This window comes from Rhinatrema bivittatum, chromosome 7 (genome assembly GCF_901001135.1).
Source record: "Rhinatrema bivittatum chromosome 7, aRhiBiv1.1, whole genome shotgun sequence".
Lineage (NCBI taxonomy): Eukaryota > Metazoa > Chordata > Amphibia > Gymnophiona > Rhinatrematidae > Rhinatrema > Rhinatrema bivittatum.
The window spans coordinates 146,701,481-146,719,022 of record NC_042621.1 but is presented as its reverse complement, the minus strand read 5'-3'; the positions used below and the strand labels follow the sequence as shown (position 1 = coordinate 146,719,022).

Genomic DNA, 17,542 nt, shown 5'->3' with positions numbered 1-17,542 from the left:
CGCATGGAAGCCCAAATTATTCGTATATCCCCTAATTAATGTGAGCTGAGCTTTTAAAATTCACCTTTAAATTTGTATCTGAGGCACTGGAGAGTGAAGTGTCTTCCCAAGATCACAAAGACCATCAATAAGAGAAGTAGGATTTGAACCCTGGCTTCCCTGATTCCACTGGTAAACAAAGTTTTTGTTTCCTTCAGGCTTTTTGGTGTTCCAAATAGATGTTTTGATGCTGATCACAGATATTACTTCGAAATTTGTACATCATGTAAGGTTTTTGAGAAACTGCCAATTTTGTGTTACAATAATTGTGAAATTTTAAAACATTATCTTGCATACATATATTTTCTTGCTGGACAGTAGTTTTTATGATTTTTAAAATTGATGTTGTATTTTTGATGGCCATAAGCAACGTAACATGTAACAGAGACTAAATTTTTTAAAAATACACCAAGAAACTCTGCCTGATCATGTCAGAACTTGCTTGGGCAAGTCCCAGCTGAGCTGCAAGATTCCAACTTGTTTCCATGACGACACAGCCTTATATAAGCAGCAGAATGAGTAGTCTCCTATGCAACATTTGTGTGAATGAGCGAATTGTATCGCTTAAACTGTTGTTTAAAGTTTGTGGATTTAATTTCATATACTTTATGAAATATTGTGCCAATGTCGTAATAGCCATGACACGTTTTACATCTGTGATGAGTTTACTCTGAAAGTACAGAAAAAGGAGTATGACTGCACTCATTAAGAAGGCATATGAGTTATACTTTGGGTGCAAAATTGTTGACCAGGACAGAGCATGGGCTCCTCATATATGTTGTGCATCTTGCGCCAGTAGTCTGCAAGCTTGGCTGAAAGGTATGCGACCATCCATGCCATTTGCCATCCCAATGAAATGGAGGGAACAGTAAGATCATATAACTGATTGTTACTTCTGCTTGATGAATGTATCAGGATACTCATCAAAGAACAGGAAGTTTATTGAGTACCCTAACCTTGCATCAGTAATGAGACCAGTGCCGCATGAAGACAGTCTTCCTGTTCCAAAACCGCCAGAGGTGTGGACACTTGATGATGAGGATGAGGTGGTAGGCGATGATGGCAAGCTGTTGCAGATGGAAGCTGCAGCTGATCCTGACTTTGTTCCATCAACATCCAGGAATCCTTATTTAATATCTCAGTCAGAGCTGAATGATCTGGTCAGAGATTTGACTTTATCGAAGAGTCAGGCGGAGCTGCTTGGGTCAAGGCTGCAAGGATGGAATCTTTTATCATCTGATACAAAAATTTCAGTATTTTGCAGCCGTCATGAAGATTTGACCAAATATTTCAACCAAGTAGACAGTTTGACTTTTTGCTGTGACATCAATGGATTGTTTTGTGCTCTTGGATGTGACCACGACCCAACAGAATGGCGACTGTTTATTGATTCATCAATCATAAGTTTGAAGGCTGTTTTGCTGCACAACAACAATATCTACCCATCAATACCTGTTGTACATGCCGTTCATATAAAAGAAACGTATGAGAACATGCAGCTATTGCTGAACCACATTGAGTACTTGAGGTAAAACTGGAATTTGTGTGGTAATCTCAAGGTTGTTGCAATTCTACTGGGTCTGCAACTTGGTTACACCAAGTATTGTTGCTTCTTTTGTGAGTGGGAAGTCTGGCCTCTCTGCAGAAAGTTGGTTCCAGGGCAGATGAATGTTGTGCATGACCCATTGGTGAATCCAAGTAAGATATTTCTTCCACCTTTGCACATCAAACTTGGGCTGATGAAAAACTTCATTAAGGCAATGAACAAGTAAAGTAAAGCCTTTGATTATTTGTGGCAAATGTTTCCACGCATAAGTGACACCAAGATAAAATAAGGTGTTTTTGTTGGCCCACAAATCCGAGCTGAGATGAAGGACAGCCACTTTGATGGTCTTCTACAAGGTACAGAACGTGTTGCATAGACAGCCTTCAAGAATGTCGTTTGTAGGCAACTATAAGGCAGCAGACTATGTCGAACAGGTTGAAAATCTGCTTCAGGCATAGAAATTGATGAAGTGCAACATGTCATTGAAGATACATTTTCTTCATTCCCACTTGGACTTCTTCCCAGACAACCTTGGCGCTGTGAGTGATGAACATGGTGAAAGGTTTCATCAAGAAATTGTCAAAATGGAGAAACAGTATCAAGGCAAGTGGAACCCCTCCATGCTGGGTGACTATTGTTGGACTCTCATCCTTGAAGCATCGGACAGTGATTACAAATGAAAATCTGTGGGAAAACATTTTTAGTTTTGTTTTCTGGTGCCAACATTGCCATTATTGCTTATGCCGCTACAGACATGTAACAATGCTTAATGTATATCACACTTTTCTGGCAAACAGTACGTGATACAGACATAATAAATGCATATTTGTGTTCAGCTTGTTAAAACCTACTTGTTTCATCAAATGTTGTGGAGGAAACAAAATGTTCCCAGAAATTTGTTTACCAATGAATTCTTAGTCCACTGCTCTAATAATTAGGATGCTCCTCTTAATCTCTCTCACAATTTATGTCACCTCTCCTCTCTCCACATACACGTTATTATAGCAATAATTTCTTTTTACACATTTTTTTGTCCTCTGATATAAGCAGTGCAAAAAGTCCAATGTTAATCTTTGACTGGAGATAATACATCTTTTGAAAAAAAGTTTGCATGTAAAATTAAGTCACTTAACCAATTGCAGATATTAGTAAAAAAAAAACATTAAAAGAAGTGGTTGCAAGGGTTTAAAGTTTGTATGAGGCATGGACATTGTTTAAAAATATTTTGGAAGCCCAGGTAAATATATTTCTTGCATTAAAAAAGGTTGAAGGAAGATCAAACAACTGCCAGCATGACTTAATGATGAGGTACATGAGGCAGTTGAAACTAAAAGGATATCATTCAAAAAAATGGAAAGCAGACTCAAATAAAGAAGATATGTAAGAGCATAATCACTGGCAACTTAGATGTAAAACTGTAATTAGACAGGCCAAGAGAGACTTTAAGAAAAAGCTTACCAGTGAGGCAAAAAGTAACAAAACCTTTTTGAAGTACATTCAAAGCATAAAGACTGTGAGGGGGTCAGTTGGGATGCTAAATGACAACGGTTGTTCAGAGAAGAAAAGGAAATAGAAATATTGAATGAGTTCTTTGCCTCAGTCTGTGCAGAGAATATTGGGAACATACCCACACCTGAAACATTCTTTAATAGTATAGATTCTGAGCAACTGAAACAAATATCTGTGACAATGGAGAATGTACTACATCAGATAACAAAAACATAACAAATCACCAGGACTGGATGGCATCCATCCCAGAGTTCTAAAAAAACTAAAACATGAAGAGCCTGATATTCAAAGCTATTTTTCAAATAAGTAGTGACTTATCCAGCTAAGGGGTGGCTGCTGAATATCCAGCTACGTTCAGTGGTTGCCACATGGCTAGTTAAGTCACTTATTCAGTAAGGGGTAGATTTTTTAAAAAACATATGTACGTCCATGTGTGCATGGTTCCCAAAGCACGCACACATGGATGACCTGATTTTATAACATGCGCATGACGGCGCACGCATATTATGAAATCTGATGGGTGCACGCACATATGTGCTGAATTTTAAAATCTGCATGTGCATGTGCGGGTGGGTTGGAGGGGGGATTTTGTAACCTATGTGCGGCGACGTGATTGGACTTTTGCCCAGTTCCTTTCCAGTCTGCTCCAAATAAGGAGCAGACTGGGAGGGAACTTTCCTTTGCTACTATCTACCCTTCCTCCCTTTTCCCTTCTCCTCCCTGACCCCTAATCTAATCCTTTCTTTTTTTTTTTTGTTTTTTTAACTTACCTGGTCTGCCGGAGCACAAGTAAGTTACACGCGCCGGCCAGCTGCTGGCGCATGCTTCCCCGGGACAGCATCTAAAGGTGCTGTCCTGGCCTGCCCCCTACTCCATCCCCTGTGGCGCATCATGTTATAAAATCAGCACGTTCATGTGTGCATGCCAGGAACCACGTGTACATGGATGCACATGAGTTTTAATATTTACCCACATGTAGATAGCCAGATAACTTAGGGGTGGACATGGGCATAATGAGGTGGTGCTACTTTTATAGTTAACTTAGCAGGATAAATGAAAACATTCAGAATATTTCTATATTTATGTGTTAAGATTTAACTATTTTATTATTGTTTATTGTATTTATTGTCCACTGTTCTATGTTTCATGTTATGATTTTAATACTATGTATATGTGTTTGTAATCTGCAGTGAATTTTGATAGAGTTTTGTTAGAATTGCAGAATATAAGATAATTAAAATAAATAAAATTCAGACTTATCCAGTTAAATTTACCAGATAAGGAAGACTTGCTATAGAGCAGGTCTAACTTACCCAATCAAGACTTATCTAAGTATCAATTTCTATACAGATGTTCAGCAGAATAGCTGTACTTTTGAATATCCCATGTAAGATAGCTGGATAAGTCTTATTCATCTAATTTACATACACCTATATTTTCGAATATTGAACCCAAAATCTCTAGCCTGTTACTAAAAATCTGTAACATCATTTAAAACTGCCACGATTCCTGAAGCCTGGGAGGTGGCCAATGTAATGCTGATTTTTATAAAGGGCTCCATAGGTGATCCATGAAACTATAGACTAGTGAGTCTAATGTCCTTGCCCGGCAAAATGGAATAAACCATTCTTAAAAAACAAAATCACTGGCCATAAAGACATAACTTAGTGGAAAAGAATAAGCATGGTTTTATCATGGGGATGTCTTATCTTATAAAACGTTTAGAATGTTTTCAAGGTGTAAATAAACATATAGATAAAGGTGAGCCAGGTAAAATAATATATTTGGATGTTCAGAAGGCATTTAACAAAATCCCCTATAAGAGATTCCTCAGGAAAGTACATAGTCATGGGGTAGGACACAGTGTTCTACTATGGATTGTTGTCAGTTAAAAGGTCAGAAACAGAGGCTAGTACTAAATAGGGATGTGAATGGTATTTCGGACGATTGAAAATATCGTACAATATTTTCAAAGTCGTCAGAAATCAGGGGCTGCCCGAAACCGATAGGAAAACCCCACAAAATTGTTTGTGGGGCTCTCATCATTTTGGGGGAGGGCGGGAAAAACGGCACACAAAAACAACCCCTAAACCCACCCCGACCCTTTAAAACAGCTCCCTTAGCTTTCCCCACCCTCCCGACCCCCCCAAAACTTTTTGAAATTACTTGGTGGCCCAGTAGGGATCCCAGGAGCAATCTCCCGCTCTCGGGCCATCGGCTGCCACTAATAAAAATAGTTCCGATGGCCCTTTGCCCTTATCATGTGACAGGGTATCCGTGCCATTGGCCGGCCCCTGTCACATGGTAGGAGTAATGGACGGCCGGCACCATCTTTAAAAATGGTGCGGGCCATCCAGTGCTCCTACCATGTGACAGGGGCCAGCCAATGGCACGGATACCCTGTCACATGATAAGGGCAAAGGGCCATCAGTGCCATTTTGATTAGTGGCAGCTGACAGCCCGAGAGTGGGAGATCGCTCCCAGGGCCCTCCTGGACCACCAGGTAATTTTAAAACTTTTGGGGGGGGGTTGGGAGGGTGGGGGAAGCTAAGGGAGCTGTTTTAAAGGGTCAGGGTGGGTTTTTTGTTTATCGACTCGGGCGCAGCCGATAAAAAAAAACCCGATCAGGCCGCACAAAAAAAAATTCACGATGTGAATCGGAACCGATTCCGGTTCCAATTCACATCTCTAGTACTTAAATGGTCAATTTTCCAAATAGACAAACAGGGATTGCTACTGGAACCTGTACTGTTTAACAGAAATTATTTGTAAAAGGGAATGATGAGAGAGATAATCAAATTTATAGATGACACAAAATTATTTAAAACTGTTAAAATGGCAGCGGAATGAGAGGAACTGCAGAAGGACCTTGTGAGACTAGGAGACCAGGCATCTGAATGGTAGATGAAAGGTAATGTGTAAAAGTACTAAATAATGCATATAGTGAAAAATAATTCCAACTACAGGTACATGATGCTGGATTCTTTATTGGGAGTCATTACCTTGGAAAAGAACCTTGGAGTCTTTATGGTGAATATGCTGAAATCTTCTGCTCAATTTACAGCAGTAGTCTAAAAAGCAAGTAGAATGTTAGGAAAGATCCAAAATGGAATGGAGAATAAAATGGAAAATATCATATTGTCTCTTTATCATATTGTCTCTTTTTTGGGCCATGGTACTGTAAGTAATATAGCACTACTAATTAAAGAATCATTATTGCCACTGGAACCTCTAGCTGAATAATGCATGTATTTATGAATTTATTAATTACTTAGGCTGGGGTCAATCAGAGTTTATTTTAATCAGAACAAAGACTCATTCAGTTTGTCTAACAGAATTTATATTGAGAGATTTATCAATTGAAATGTAATTGATTGATATAACAACCATTTAGGTGATTTAGAAAGCTAAAGGCAGTTTTACAATTTCTACAGTAGCACTACAACTGTTATTCTGAACAAATTTAATTCAGAACAATCACAACCATCTACCACAACTAATGGTAACTTTAGATCTCATAATTAAGTTGTTTTTTTTTTTCTTATCATGTTGACAAACCACAGCTGAAGGATATGGGTAGATTCTCTGTATGTGAAGGCATCTGCATCTGTGTACATTGTGTGCAGGTCAGGAAAGCTTATCTGGGTGTAGGGATCTCTGATTAGCATCTGTTTGCATGAAGTATCAGGAGAGCTACAAGCAAGCTCAAGTAACTGGTCCCAAGGGTATTGTTCATTGTTTTTGGTGGAAGCCTTCTGATAATTGACTCCTTGTTGGACTTCTTGATGGCTTAATCTTGTTTGTTTGTTTCATTCACTTTTATATCAGTAAGTTTTCACAGTACAGGCATAGTCAATGCATATGGATGAGGGGCAATCACAGTTCTTTGATTGGGAGATTCACACTCTTTTTATAAAAGTAAAGGATTCAATTAGGCATAAATACCAGCATAGTCTCAAAGTATCATTAGAGATAAGTGTCCTCCAATCAGTATCAAAGCCCTTTGTTTCAGAAGAGCTAACTGTAGACATATTGACACCCAAACAAGGATAGGTTTTGCAATCTATATATTCCTTCCTTTCTCAGTCTCTGTGCATATATAAGAATGTCCATGTCCATAATGCTTTGCTGTCCATCTTCAGAAAGAATGAGGTCCTTTAAGATACCTTCAGAAAATATTGATCTGAATTATCCCTACATTATGACCAAGCCTAGTGTGTGCAGTTCTGGTCATTCCATCTTAAAGAAGATATAGTGGAACTAGAAAAGGTGCAGAGGAGGAGAACAAAAATAATAAAGGGGATGGAACATCTCTCCTATGAAGAGAGGCTACACAAATTAGAGCTCTTCAGCTTAGAAAAGATGCAGCTGAGAGAGGACATAAGAGAAGAATATAAAATAGGGATGTGCAATCGTTTTGGATGAATTAGGCAATTTCAACGGGAGTTAGTATGTGCTAATTAGAATCCCATGAAAAACAAAAACCCGAACTGCGGGAAAAACAAAATGTCATGCTGCGGGCTGAAAACGAAGCCTGAACTGAAAGGTTTGAGTGCCACATCTCTAATATAAAATCATGAATGGAGTGGCACAGGTAAATAAAGGATGGTTATTTACTCTTCAAATAATATTAAAACAAGGGGACACGTCATGAAACCAACCACCAGCAGATTCAAAACAGATCACAAAAAGTACGTTTTTACTCGGTATACTATCAAACTGTAGAATCTGTTGCCAGTGGATGTTTAAAAGAGGTTTGGACAACTTCTTCAAGATAAAATCCATAACACATTGTGCTTGATTCACTAAGGGTTTTTCCTATAGAAACAAAATCGGAGAAAAGCCTTAATGAATCTGCCCATTATTAGCTATAGACTAAAGAAAGCTATTTCTATCCTTGGGAGTTGTTGTGCTCCGCGGCCATGGTGCCCCATGACCGCGGCCCCTACCTGATTTGCAGCACTGCGGGAGCCCCCGGGGAGGGCCATCACGCCCACGCGGCCTCCGGCGCTGCCCGTTGCAGGAGATGCCGTCCTGCTTCCCCCCAGCGGCGTCTCCCCTCCGCAGGAGAAATCCAAGATGGCCGCCACCATGCTTGGGCATGAGGCCACGCCCCCTCCACAGAATTAAAGGGACCCATCCCTTTAAATGGCCTCACCTGTTCTCTATCAGCCAGGGCAGAGGAAGTATAAAAGGTAGCTTCCTCTGCTCATCCAGTGACTTGGCAACATCCTCCAGCGCTGTCCAGTCTGCTTGCTTTGGTGAGTCCTTGAACTTTAGATCCTGTTCCGTCTTGGTGTTCCTGGTTCCTGACTTCGGATTGGCTTACGGTGATTCTCTGGTTCCTGACTTCGGATTGGCTGACGGTGATTCTCTGGTTCCTGACTTCAGATTGGCAAGTGGTGATTCTTTGGCGTACAACTTCGGACTGGTGAGCAATGACCCTCTGGCACTTGACCTAGGACTTCTTCAAGACTACCATCTCCAAGGGCCCGCCTAAATCCCAGCGGCCCGGGTCCCTACTGGCTCCTCCTGGGGGGACCGCGGGCTTCCAGGGTGAAGCTCCAGTTGGCCCTTGCACCATTCCCTGACCTCCCTATGTCCACCTAAGTCCCAGCAGTTGGGTCCCTACGGGCTCCTCCCGGGGGGACCGCTGACCACCAGTGGTGAAGACACAGCGCCTCATCTCGTCTCTGCATCGCCTCCGTATTCACTTCAGTCTCCAGTGCCAAGGGTCCTGCCTCCTGTTCTGCCTCGCCACCCGACGAGAGAGCCTACGGACCCTCCGAAAGGTATACCATCCTCTCGTCGGCCAAGGGTCCACAAGCCTGAGCATAACAGATTGCCAAGTCCATGGACCCGGCAGAGGCTTCCGCCCACCAGGCCATTCCGGGAATGGCCCAGCGCCTGCTGGAGCAGCAGAAAACCCTGGACGCCCTGGTTTTCTCAGTGCAGAGCCTGAACCAGCGTTTTGACGCGTTGGCTCCTATGAACCCTACGCTGCCCTTTCCACTGATGGCTTCTGCGGGTCGGCCAGTAGTTCGCATACCCGCACCGGCACGGTTCTCCGGGAAACCTCGGGCCTGCAGGGGTTTTATGAACCAGTGCAATATGCACTTCCGCCTGCAGGCCGCTCTCTTCCCAGATGACGCCACCAAGACGACCTTTATACTGGCTCTTCTAGGAGGGAAGGACCTAGAATGGGCTTCCCCCCTGTGGGAACGGGATGATCCCATTCTAAGGAACCTCGGGGAGTTTTGGGAATTGTTCCAAATAAACTTCGGGGATCCTGCTCAAGAAGTTTCAGCAGGGCCGAGACTACTGCAGTTACGTCAAAGCTCGAGGACATTGGCGGAATACGCCATCGACTTTCGGGCCCTCTCCTCGGAGCTCAGTTGGGACTCAGACTGCCTCCGCACCATTTTCTATCAGGGGCTGAGCCCCCGAATTAAGGACGAGCTAGCGGGACGTGAGATACCGAGGTCCTTGAATGCCTTGGTCGATTTGGCTGGTCGCATAGATCGACGCCACCAGGAGTGCCGCCAAGAGGCCCAGACAACATCTAAAGCTGCAACTCCGTCCAGACATCCTCGACATTCGCCCTCACCCAAGGATAGGTTAGAGAACCCCCGGCCGCCACCCGATGAAGCCATGGAGTTGGGTCGCGGGAAAGTCTCTCCACAAGAGCGTCAACGGCGAATGAGGAAGGAGCTCTGTTTCTACTGCGGTGCAGCGGGCCATCGGATTGCTGCCTGCCCGACGCGTGCGGAAAACTCTTGAGCCTAGGACCTGAAGGAGGTCTCTTCCTGGGCCGTACCACTCCTGCACCTCCACTAACCCTGCCAGTGGCATTAACCACGGCGGATGGAGAGTTTCACATGCAGGCCTTGGTGGATTCTGGTGCTGGCGGGTATTTTATCATGAAAGGCCTGGTTGAACATTTAAAGATTTCTCAAGTTCCACTGTCTCGTCCCTTGGTCATCTCCTCCATCCAAGGGAAGCCTCTTCCGGAACGGGTGATGCACGCCACTATTCCTGTCCAGCTGAGGGCCGGGGTCCTGCATCAGGAACAGATGTCATTTTATGTCCTGGAGTACTCTATCCATCCCATTGTCCTAGGACTCCCGTGGCTCCAGGAGCACGAGCCCCAGTTCAATTGGAAGACCTTGCAGCTGGCTCGTTGGGGGCCGAATTGTCACGGCAATTGCCTCCAAGCTGTGGCTCCAGGGCCCTGCCCAATCGCCGCCATCAATCTCCCAGGCCTGCCAGCTCCATATGCCTCATACGCAGATGTGTTTTCTAAGCAGAAGGCTGAAGTACTTCCACCTCATTGACCGTTCGATTGTGCCTCCTCGAGGACGCACCTACGCCCTCTCTCCTGCAGAGATGCAGGCTATGAATGAATATATTAGAGAGAACCTGGAGAAGGGTTTCATTTGGAAGTCAAAGTCCCCCGCAGGGGCTGGATTCTTCTTCGTCGGAAAGAAGGATGGAACGCTCCGCCCCTGCTTTGACTACAGGGGCCTGAATGCCATAACGATCAAGGACCGTTATCCCCTGCCTCTCATCTCTGAGCTATTCGACCGGCTACAAGGTGCAAGGATCTTCTCCAAACTGGATCTCTGAGGGGCCTACAACCTCATTCGTATTAAGAAAGGCGACGAATGGAAGACGGCCTTCAATACCCGTGACGGCCACTATGAGTACTTGGTGATGCCGTTCGGGCTCTGTAATGCCCCCGCAGTATTTCAGAATACTATGAACGAGATACTCTGCGACCTCCTGTACCAATGCGTGGTAGTTTATTTGGACGATATCCTGATTTTTTCCGATACCTTGGCTGCTCACCGGCGGCACGTCGTTCAAGTGTTACAACACCTCAGAGAACATAAGCTGTATGCAAAGTTCGAAAAGTGCCAGTTTGAACAGGAGTCTTTTCCCTTCCTGGGATATATAGTCTCCAGTCAGGGATTCCGCATGGATCCACAAAAGCTAAGTGCCATTCGGGAATGGCCATAGCCGTCATGACTCAAGGCACTCCAAAGATTTCTAGGCTTTGCCAACTATTACCGCTCTTTCATCCCTCACTACGCGTCAATTGTTGCCCCGATGACAGCTCTGACCCGGAAAGGCACAGATCCCAAAAAATGGCCTCCGGCAGCAGAGGCCACCTTTCGTCATCTCAAGGAGGCATTCACGCAGCAACCATGCCTTCGGCACCCGGATCCGCAACGACCCTTCTTTATAGAGGTGGACGCATCCTCAGAGGGAGTAGGGGCCGTCTTGAGCCAGGCCTCCGAGGGCCATAAGCTACATCCGTGTGCCTTCCTCTCCTGCCAGTTCTTGCCTGCCGAGCGGAATTATGCCATGGCGATAAGGAGCTCTTGGCCATCAAGGTGGCCTTGGAAGAATGGCGCCCATGGCTGGAAGGGGCACAGCACCAGTTTACGGTCTTTGCAGACCATAAGAACTTAGAATACTTGCACCGGGTGCAACGGCTCAACCCACGACAAGCCCGGTGGGCCCTGTTCTTCACCCGTTTTAATTTCGTACTCCGGTACAGACCGGCTGGGAAGAACATCAAGGCTGATGCCCTATCTCGAGTATTTGATTCAACAGAAGGTTCTGAGGAACCTCAGTACATTATTGAGCCATCCCGCATTCTCCTGTCGGCTACCACCATCATTCTGCCTGGGAAAACTCTGGTTCCGCCACGCTTACGGAAACAAGTGCTGGCATGGGCTCACGATTCCCGCTGCTCCGGCCACCCAGGGCAATCCCGCACATTGCAGACTCTGTGCCGATATTATTGGTGGCCAAAGGTAAATAAGGATGTCCGGGCCTATGTGGAGTCCTGCCAGACCTGTGCCCACCACAAGAGAATCTTCGGGTCCACCCCAGGCTTACTTCAACCATTACCCGCGCCTTCTGAACCGTGGAGCTACGTGGCGATGGACTTCGTGGTGGACCTACCACTATCCAAGGGCAACACAGTAATTTGGGTGGTAGTTGATCGTTTTAGCAAGATGGCGCACTTCGTACCTTTGCCAGGATTGCCATCGGCACCCCAGCTGGCCCAGCTGTTCGTCCAGCACATCTTAAGGCTTCATGGCCTACCAAAAGGCATCTTGTCTGATCGAGGGCCTCAATTTACGGCCAAATTCTGGAGGGCTCTCTGCCAGAAGTTCAACATCACTCTAGATTATACATCCGGCTACCATCCACAAACTAACGGTCTCGCAGAGAGAACCAACCAGACCTTGAAGCAATTCCTTTGGCTATATGTTAACAAAAAACAAGATGACTGGGCTAGCCTGTTACCCTGGGCCGAATTTGCGCTGAATTCTCATATCTCTGCTGCTACGGGGGCCTCCCCATTTCAGATAGTGTATGGGAAACAGCCACGCCCGCCAATGCCTGTCCCCATCACGGTTGATTCTCCGACAGCGCAACTCTCTGCCGATGAGCTGCATCGGCTGTGGATATCCACGCAATGCACCCTGGTCAGGGCAGGCCAGGCAGCTAAGAGTTATGCTGACCAGCACAGAAGACCGTACCCGCCTCTCAAGCTGGGCCAGAAGGTTTGGTTGAGCACGCAGTTCATCCGCTTGAAGCTGGCATCATCGCGACTGGCCCCGCGATTTAGTGGGCCATTTCCCATCATCAGGCAGGTGGGAGCAGTCTCGTATCAACTTCGTCTCCCCCCGTCTCTCAAGATTCACAACACGTTCCACGTCTCCCTACTGAAGCCTCTGGTATTATCATGGCCTTCCAGCACGCCTCCGACTCCGCAACCTGTTGCCTCTGAAGATGACCTCACCTATCAAGTCCGAGAGATCCTAGATGTAAGGAAACACAGGAAGAAATGGGAATACCTGATAGCATGGGAAGGCTTCGGCCCTGAGGAGAATTCCTGGGAACCACTGGCTAACATCCTGGACCGGAATTTGCTGGAGCAGTTCCACAAGGACCATCCAGCTAAACCCAAGCCTCCAGGGAGACACCCTAAAGAGGGGGGTACTGTTGTGCTCCGTGGCCGTGGTGCCCCATGACCGCGGCCCCTACCTGATTCACGGTGCCGTGGGAGCCCCGGGGGAGGGCTCTGATTCGGGCCATCGCGCCCGCGCGGCCTCCGGCGCTGCCCGTTGCAGGGGAAGCTGTCCTGCTTCCCCCCAGCGGCGTCTCCCCTCCGCAGGGGAAATCCAAGATGGCCACTGCCATGCTTGGGCATGAGGCCACGCCCCCTCCACAGAATTAAAGGGACCCATCCCTTTAAATGGCCTCACCTGTTCTCTATCAGCCAGGGCAGAGGAAGTATAAAAGGTAGCTTCCTCTGCTCATCCAGTGACTTGGCAACGTCCTCCAGCGCTGTCCAGTCTGCTTGCTTCAGTGAGTCCTTGAACTTTGGATTCTGTGTTCCTGGTTCCTGACTTTGGATTGGCTTACGGTGATTCTCTGGTTCTTGACTTCGGATTGGCTTACGGTGATTCTCTGGTTCGTGACTTCAGATTGGCAAGTGGTGATTCTCTGGCGTACAACTTCGGACTGGTGAGCAATGACCCTCTGGCACGACCTAGGACTTCTTCAAGACTACCGTCTCCAAGGCCCGCCTAAGTCCCAGCGGCCCGGGTCCCTATGGGCTCCTCCTGGGGGGACCGCGGGCTTCCAGGGTGAAGCTCCAGTTGGCCCTTGCACCGTTCCCTGACCTCCCTAGGTCCACCTAAGTCCCAGCCCTACTGGCTCCTCCCGGGGGGACCGCTGACCACCAGTGGTGAAGACTCAGCGCCTCATCTCGTCTCTGCATCGCCTCCGTATTCGCCTCAGCCTCCAGTGCCAAGGGTCAGCTGGTTCTGCCTCGCCACCCGACGAGAGAGCCTACGGACCCTCCGAAAGGTATACCATCCTCTCATCGGCCAAGGGTCCACAAGCCTGAGCATAACAGGAGTAAATGAATTAGATCTGTTTTATGAGATCTGTCAGGTACTTGTGACTTGGATTGGCGACTGTCGGAGACATGATGCTGGAATTAATGGACCTTGGTCTTGACCCAGCATGGAAATTCTTATGTTCTTAAGATATGCATATGTTTTTAGTGAAGAATAACATACATGCTTCACCCCTCCCCCCCCCCCCCCCCCCATATCACTGATTTTCAACTTAGAGTATGTGGATTGCAAAAAAATCCTTCTAATACATCCATCTGTCTACTAGTGCAAGGTATTAGAAAAACATAAGGCCTCACAGAGAATGAGAATCAGTAGGAGCAAAGAGGTACAGATTTCCAGTGTCACTGATGTCAAGAAACAAGTGCCTACTTGTTAAACAAATCCAAAGGTTCTCTGACCAAGGCCATTTTTCTTCATTAGAGTAAGGTGCTAATTTTAAAGCATTCAAAGGTGAATTTTAAAAGCCCTATGTGCGCCAAATCTGGGAGATGCATACAGAAGTTGGGCCGGCGCATGGATTTTAAAAGGTGCCTGCGTACGAGCATATCTCCCGGTAGGTACACAAAAACCTTTTTTGAAAAAAGGGGCGGAGTGTGGGTATGGTCTGGGTGGGGCATGAGCCTTCCTGTATTTATGAATGAAACCAGCTTGTAAATACTTATGCACACAAGCGCGTGCCAGGGCACCTATTGTGTAACTTTACTTTTGCTATGGATGGTGTGTAAGGATTGATGCCAAGAGGGTAAAAGGGTAGCTATTTAACTAGGGGGTTAGCAAGTCCTATCCTTTACCTGGGTTAACTGGGAATGAATTGGGTAAAGTGGTTATTGCTTTGGTGTGAGTGTCTACTAAAATCCTCCACTTACATGTAGAGGCAGCATTTGTGCGCACATGCACGTGTCCATATGCCATGTGTGCATATACATGGATATGTTATAAAATGGCTGAGTCTCTGGGTGCAAGCCAGCATATGTGCACCTGCATGCCAGTCTCAAAGTTATCCTCCCTGGAAGAAGATAAAAAGTGTCTTGTTCTGTGAGGCCTTTTCTACCTAATTTTTGTAATGGCAAGTTTTAATTTAAATTTATGAAATTTAATTTTTTTAATTGTTTCATTATTTTATGATTTTGTACTTTTGAGCTGCTGTAATTCACTTAGCATCACATTGTTTCTCTAGGTGAAACATAAATATTTTAAATAAATAGGATGTTTATTCCACTGAAATTTAATTTGATTTTTTTCCAGTAACTTATTTAATATTTTCTGAGATTTGCCCTTGAATGATATTGAGAAGATAGCTTATTATTCTCATAGTAGGTGTATGATCATTCTCTTTTATCATTTCAACTTATGAACAATGAGGTTTACTATAGATTTTATGGTATCACACTTCTCTATTATATACTATACAATACAGATTTTTAGTGACAGGTAGCCAATTTTATTAAATAGAGCAGATCATTTTGTTTTTTATTTATTTTTTCCTTGGGACTAATTGCTTTCTTTTTCTGGTGCTAGGATAAAGAAGTGAATTTAGAGCAAGTCCACAGACGATTGAATAGTTTGATGGATGAAGACTTAGCCCACAAGCAAATCTCCACAGCCTCCATCGAAATATCAGCACTGGAGATTGGTGGCATGCAGTCGGGTCAAACCCTGGAACCTGTACGTGAATATCAGAATACTCAGCTTTCTGTCACCACCTTTTTACCAGAACAGACAGGCCATGGGGCTGGCAGGACACTAATGTCAGTCACTGGCAGCAATCTACCATTACCCCTTAGCAGCTCAGCCACCATGCCATCAATACAATGTAAACACAGATCGCCAAATGGAGGACTATTTCGTCAAAGCCCTGTGAAAACACCCATGCCAATATCATTCCAGACCATGCCTGGGGGAATCATTTCAGAAGCTATTGAGCCTTCGCATGGAACATCCATATAATTATTAAACAAAAAAAAACTATCAGTGGAGATTTTTAATACAATAAAAACAAACTCTTACATTTTTCTTGTATATATATCTGTAAATAATGAAAGAATGAAGTGGGGTCAAAGTGTATTTTGAATATTCCCAATTTTTGAAGTCAGTAAAAAAAAAAAAAATGTATGAATGGCTTTGTAAATTTTGTTCTATAAGAATTAAAAAAGGCAAATTACTTGTGATCATTCTCAAGTGCCAAAGAAGATCTGTTTCTGGAACTGAGGGAGTCCAAATCATATTTCATGGATTGCAAGAATTTTCCCTTTTTCTTTGGTTCAAATTTTTTGCTTAACTAGAAGATGCTATCTGTTGCCACAAAGTCAGTTACTGCTCAGCACTTCTTTACCCCAGACAGAACAGGTCACTTGGAAAATTCAACAGGCACCAGAAAATCAGAATCAACTTTTGAAAAAAAAAAAAAATGGAAATAATTATAAAATTTCTGAACTGTTTCATCCTAACAAACAAAGGCTTTGCAATTATATCTCCACAACATTTATAGAATTAAGCATTGGTTTATTAAATTGTATTTTATGTGTACTTTGCTCTGCGTCTCCTTGATTTAGCCTTTGGAACCTGCAGATTTTTATGATGTTTTCAATGGAAAGTGGGGGAGGGGAGGTTTTAGGAAAGCCCTGTCGTATGTAAACTACAGTGAGCTGCTTGTGGCCTGTAAAAATGGAGTTTGCACTGAACCAATAATCTCTAGTGTGATAGCTAGAAATAAAGGTCAATAAATAAGTTGCAGATCAGGGGTAGGCAATTCCAGTCCTTGAGTGCCACACACAGGTCTGGTTTTCAGGATATCACCACTGAATATGCATGAGATAGATTTGCATGTTTTGCCTCCATGTTATGGAAATCTCATACATTTTCATTGAGTAAAAGCAATTTTCTCGAGTAAGTGGGCTTTTGAAAATTGCTTCAATACATGCCTTTGAATTGTCCACTGGATTTGCTTGCATAAGTGCACTTTACTCGAGTAAATGGCTTTTGAAAAGTGCTATAATAGTATGTTACATTTACATGCATAACTCCTTTGAAAATTACCTCCTTAATGAATATGCATTTGACAAATTTGCATATACCACAGCTCCATTGTATGCATATTTATTATGGATATTATGATAAATAGACCAGTCTCGTGCTCCTCCAAGACAGAGTTGAGAACTGTTGTTCCTCAATTCAGTCCTCAGGCCCTCCCCATTACGATGGCAAGTATTCGTTTTCCCTTTCCTAAAAACTGAACTCATCAAGTTCCACTTTTCCCCACTCATTCATGGATGAACTTTACTTTATCCAAGTAGACAATATGGCAACTGCATTACTTTATTCAAGAGTGAACAAAAGCAAATGGATGCATCTTATTTAAATTCATTTTACATCTTTTCTTTTCCTGGAATCCAAGTTCATACACAGTGAGAGAAAAAATAAAAGACAAATCTATTTAAACACTTGCTCAAATGGCTATAATTCAGTCTGCATGTTTTAAATCACTAGCGACATCTTATGTTAT

The 17,542-nt window shown here is 44.4% G+C and overlaps 1 protein-coding gene across 1 annotated transcript in view; it reads left to right on the top strand.

Annotated features, from left to right (window-relative positions):
• Nucleotides 1-16,495, top strand: part of GRID1 (glutamate ionotropic receptor delta type subunit 1) — a 2,200,418-nt gene extending 2,183,923 nt beyond the window's left edge. The window contains 1 exon segment of the mRNA XM_029609310.1: nt 15,559-16,495. Coding sequence (XP_029465170.1) covers nt 15,559-15,987 — 429 coding nt within the window. The 3' untranslated portion in view covers nt 15,988-16,495.
• The last annotated feature ends 1,047 nt before the right edge of the window (nt 16,496-17,542 follow it).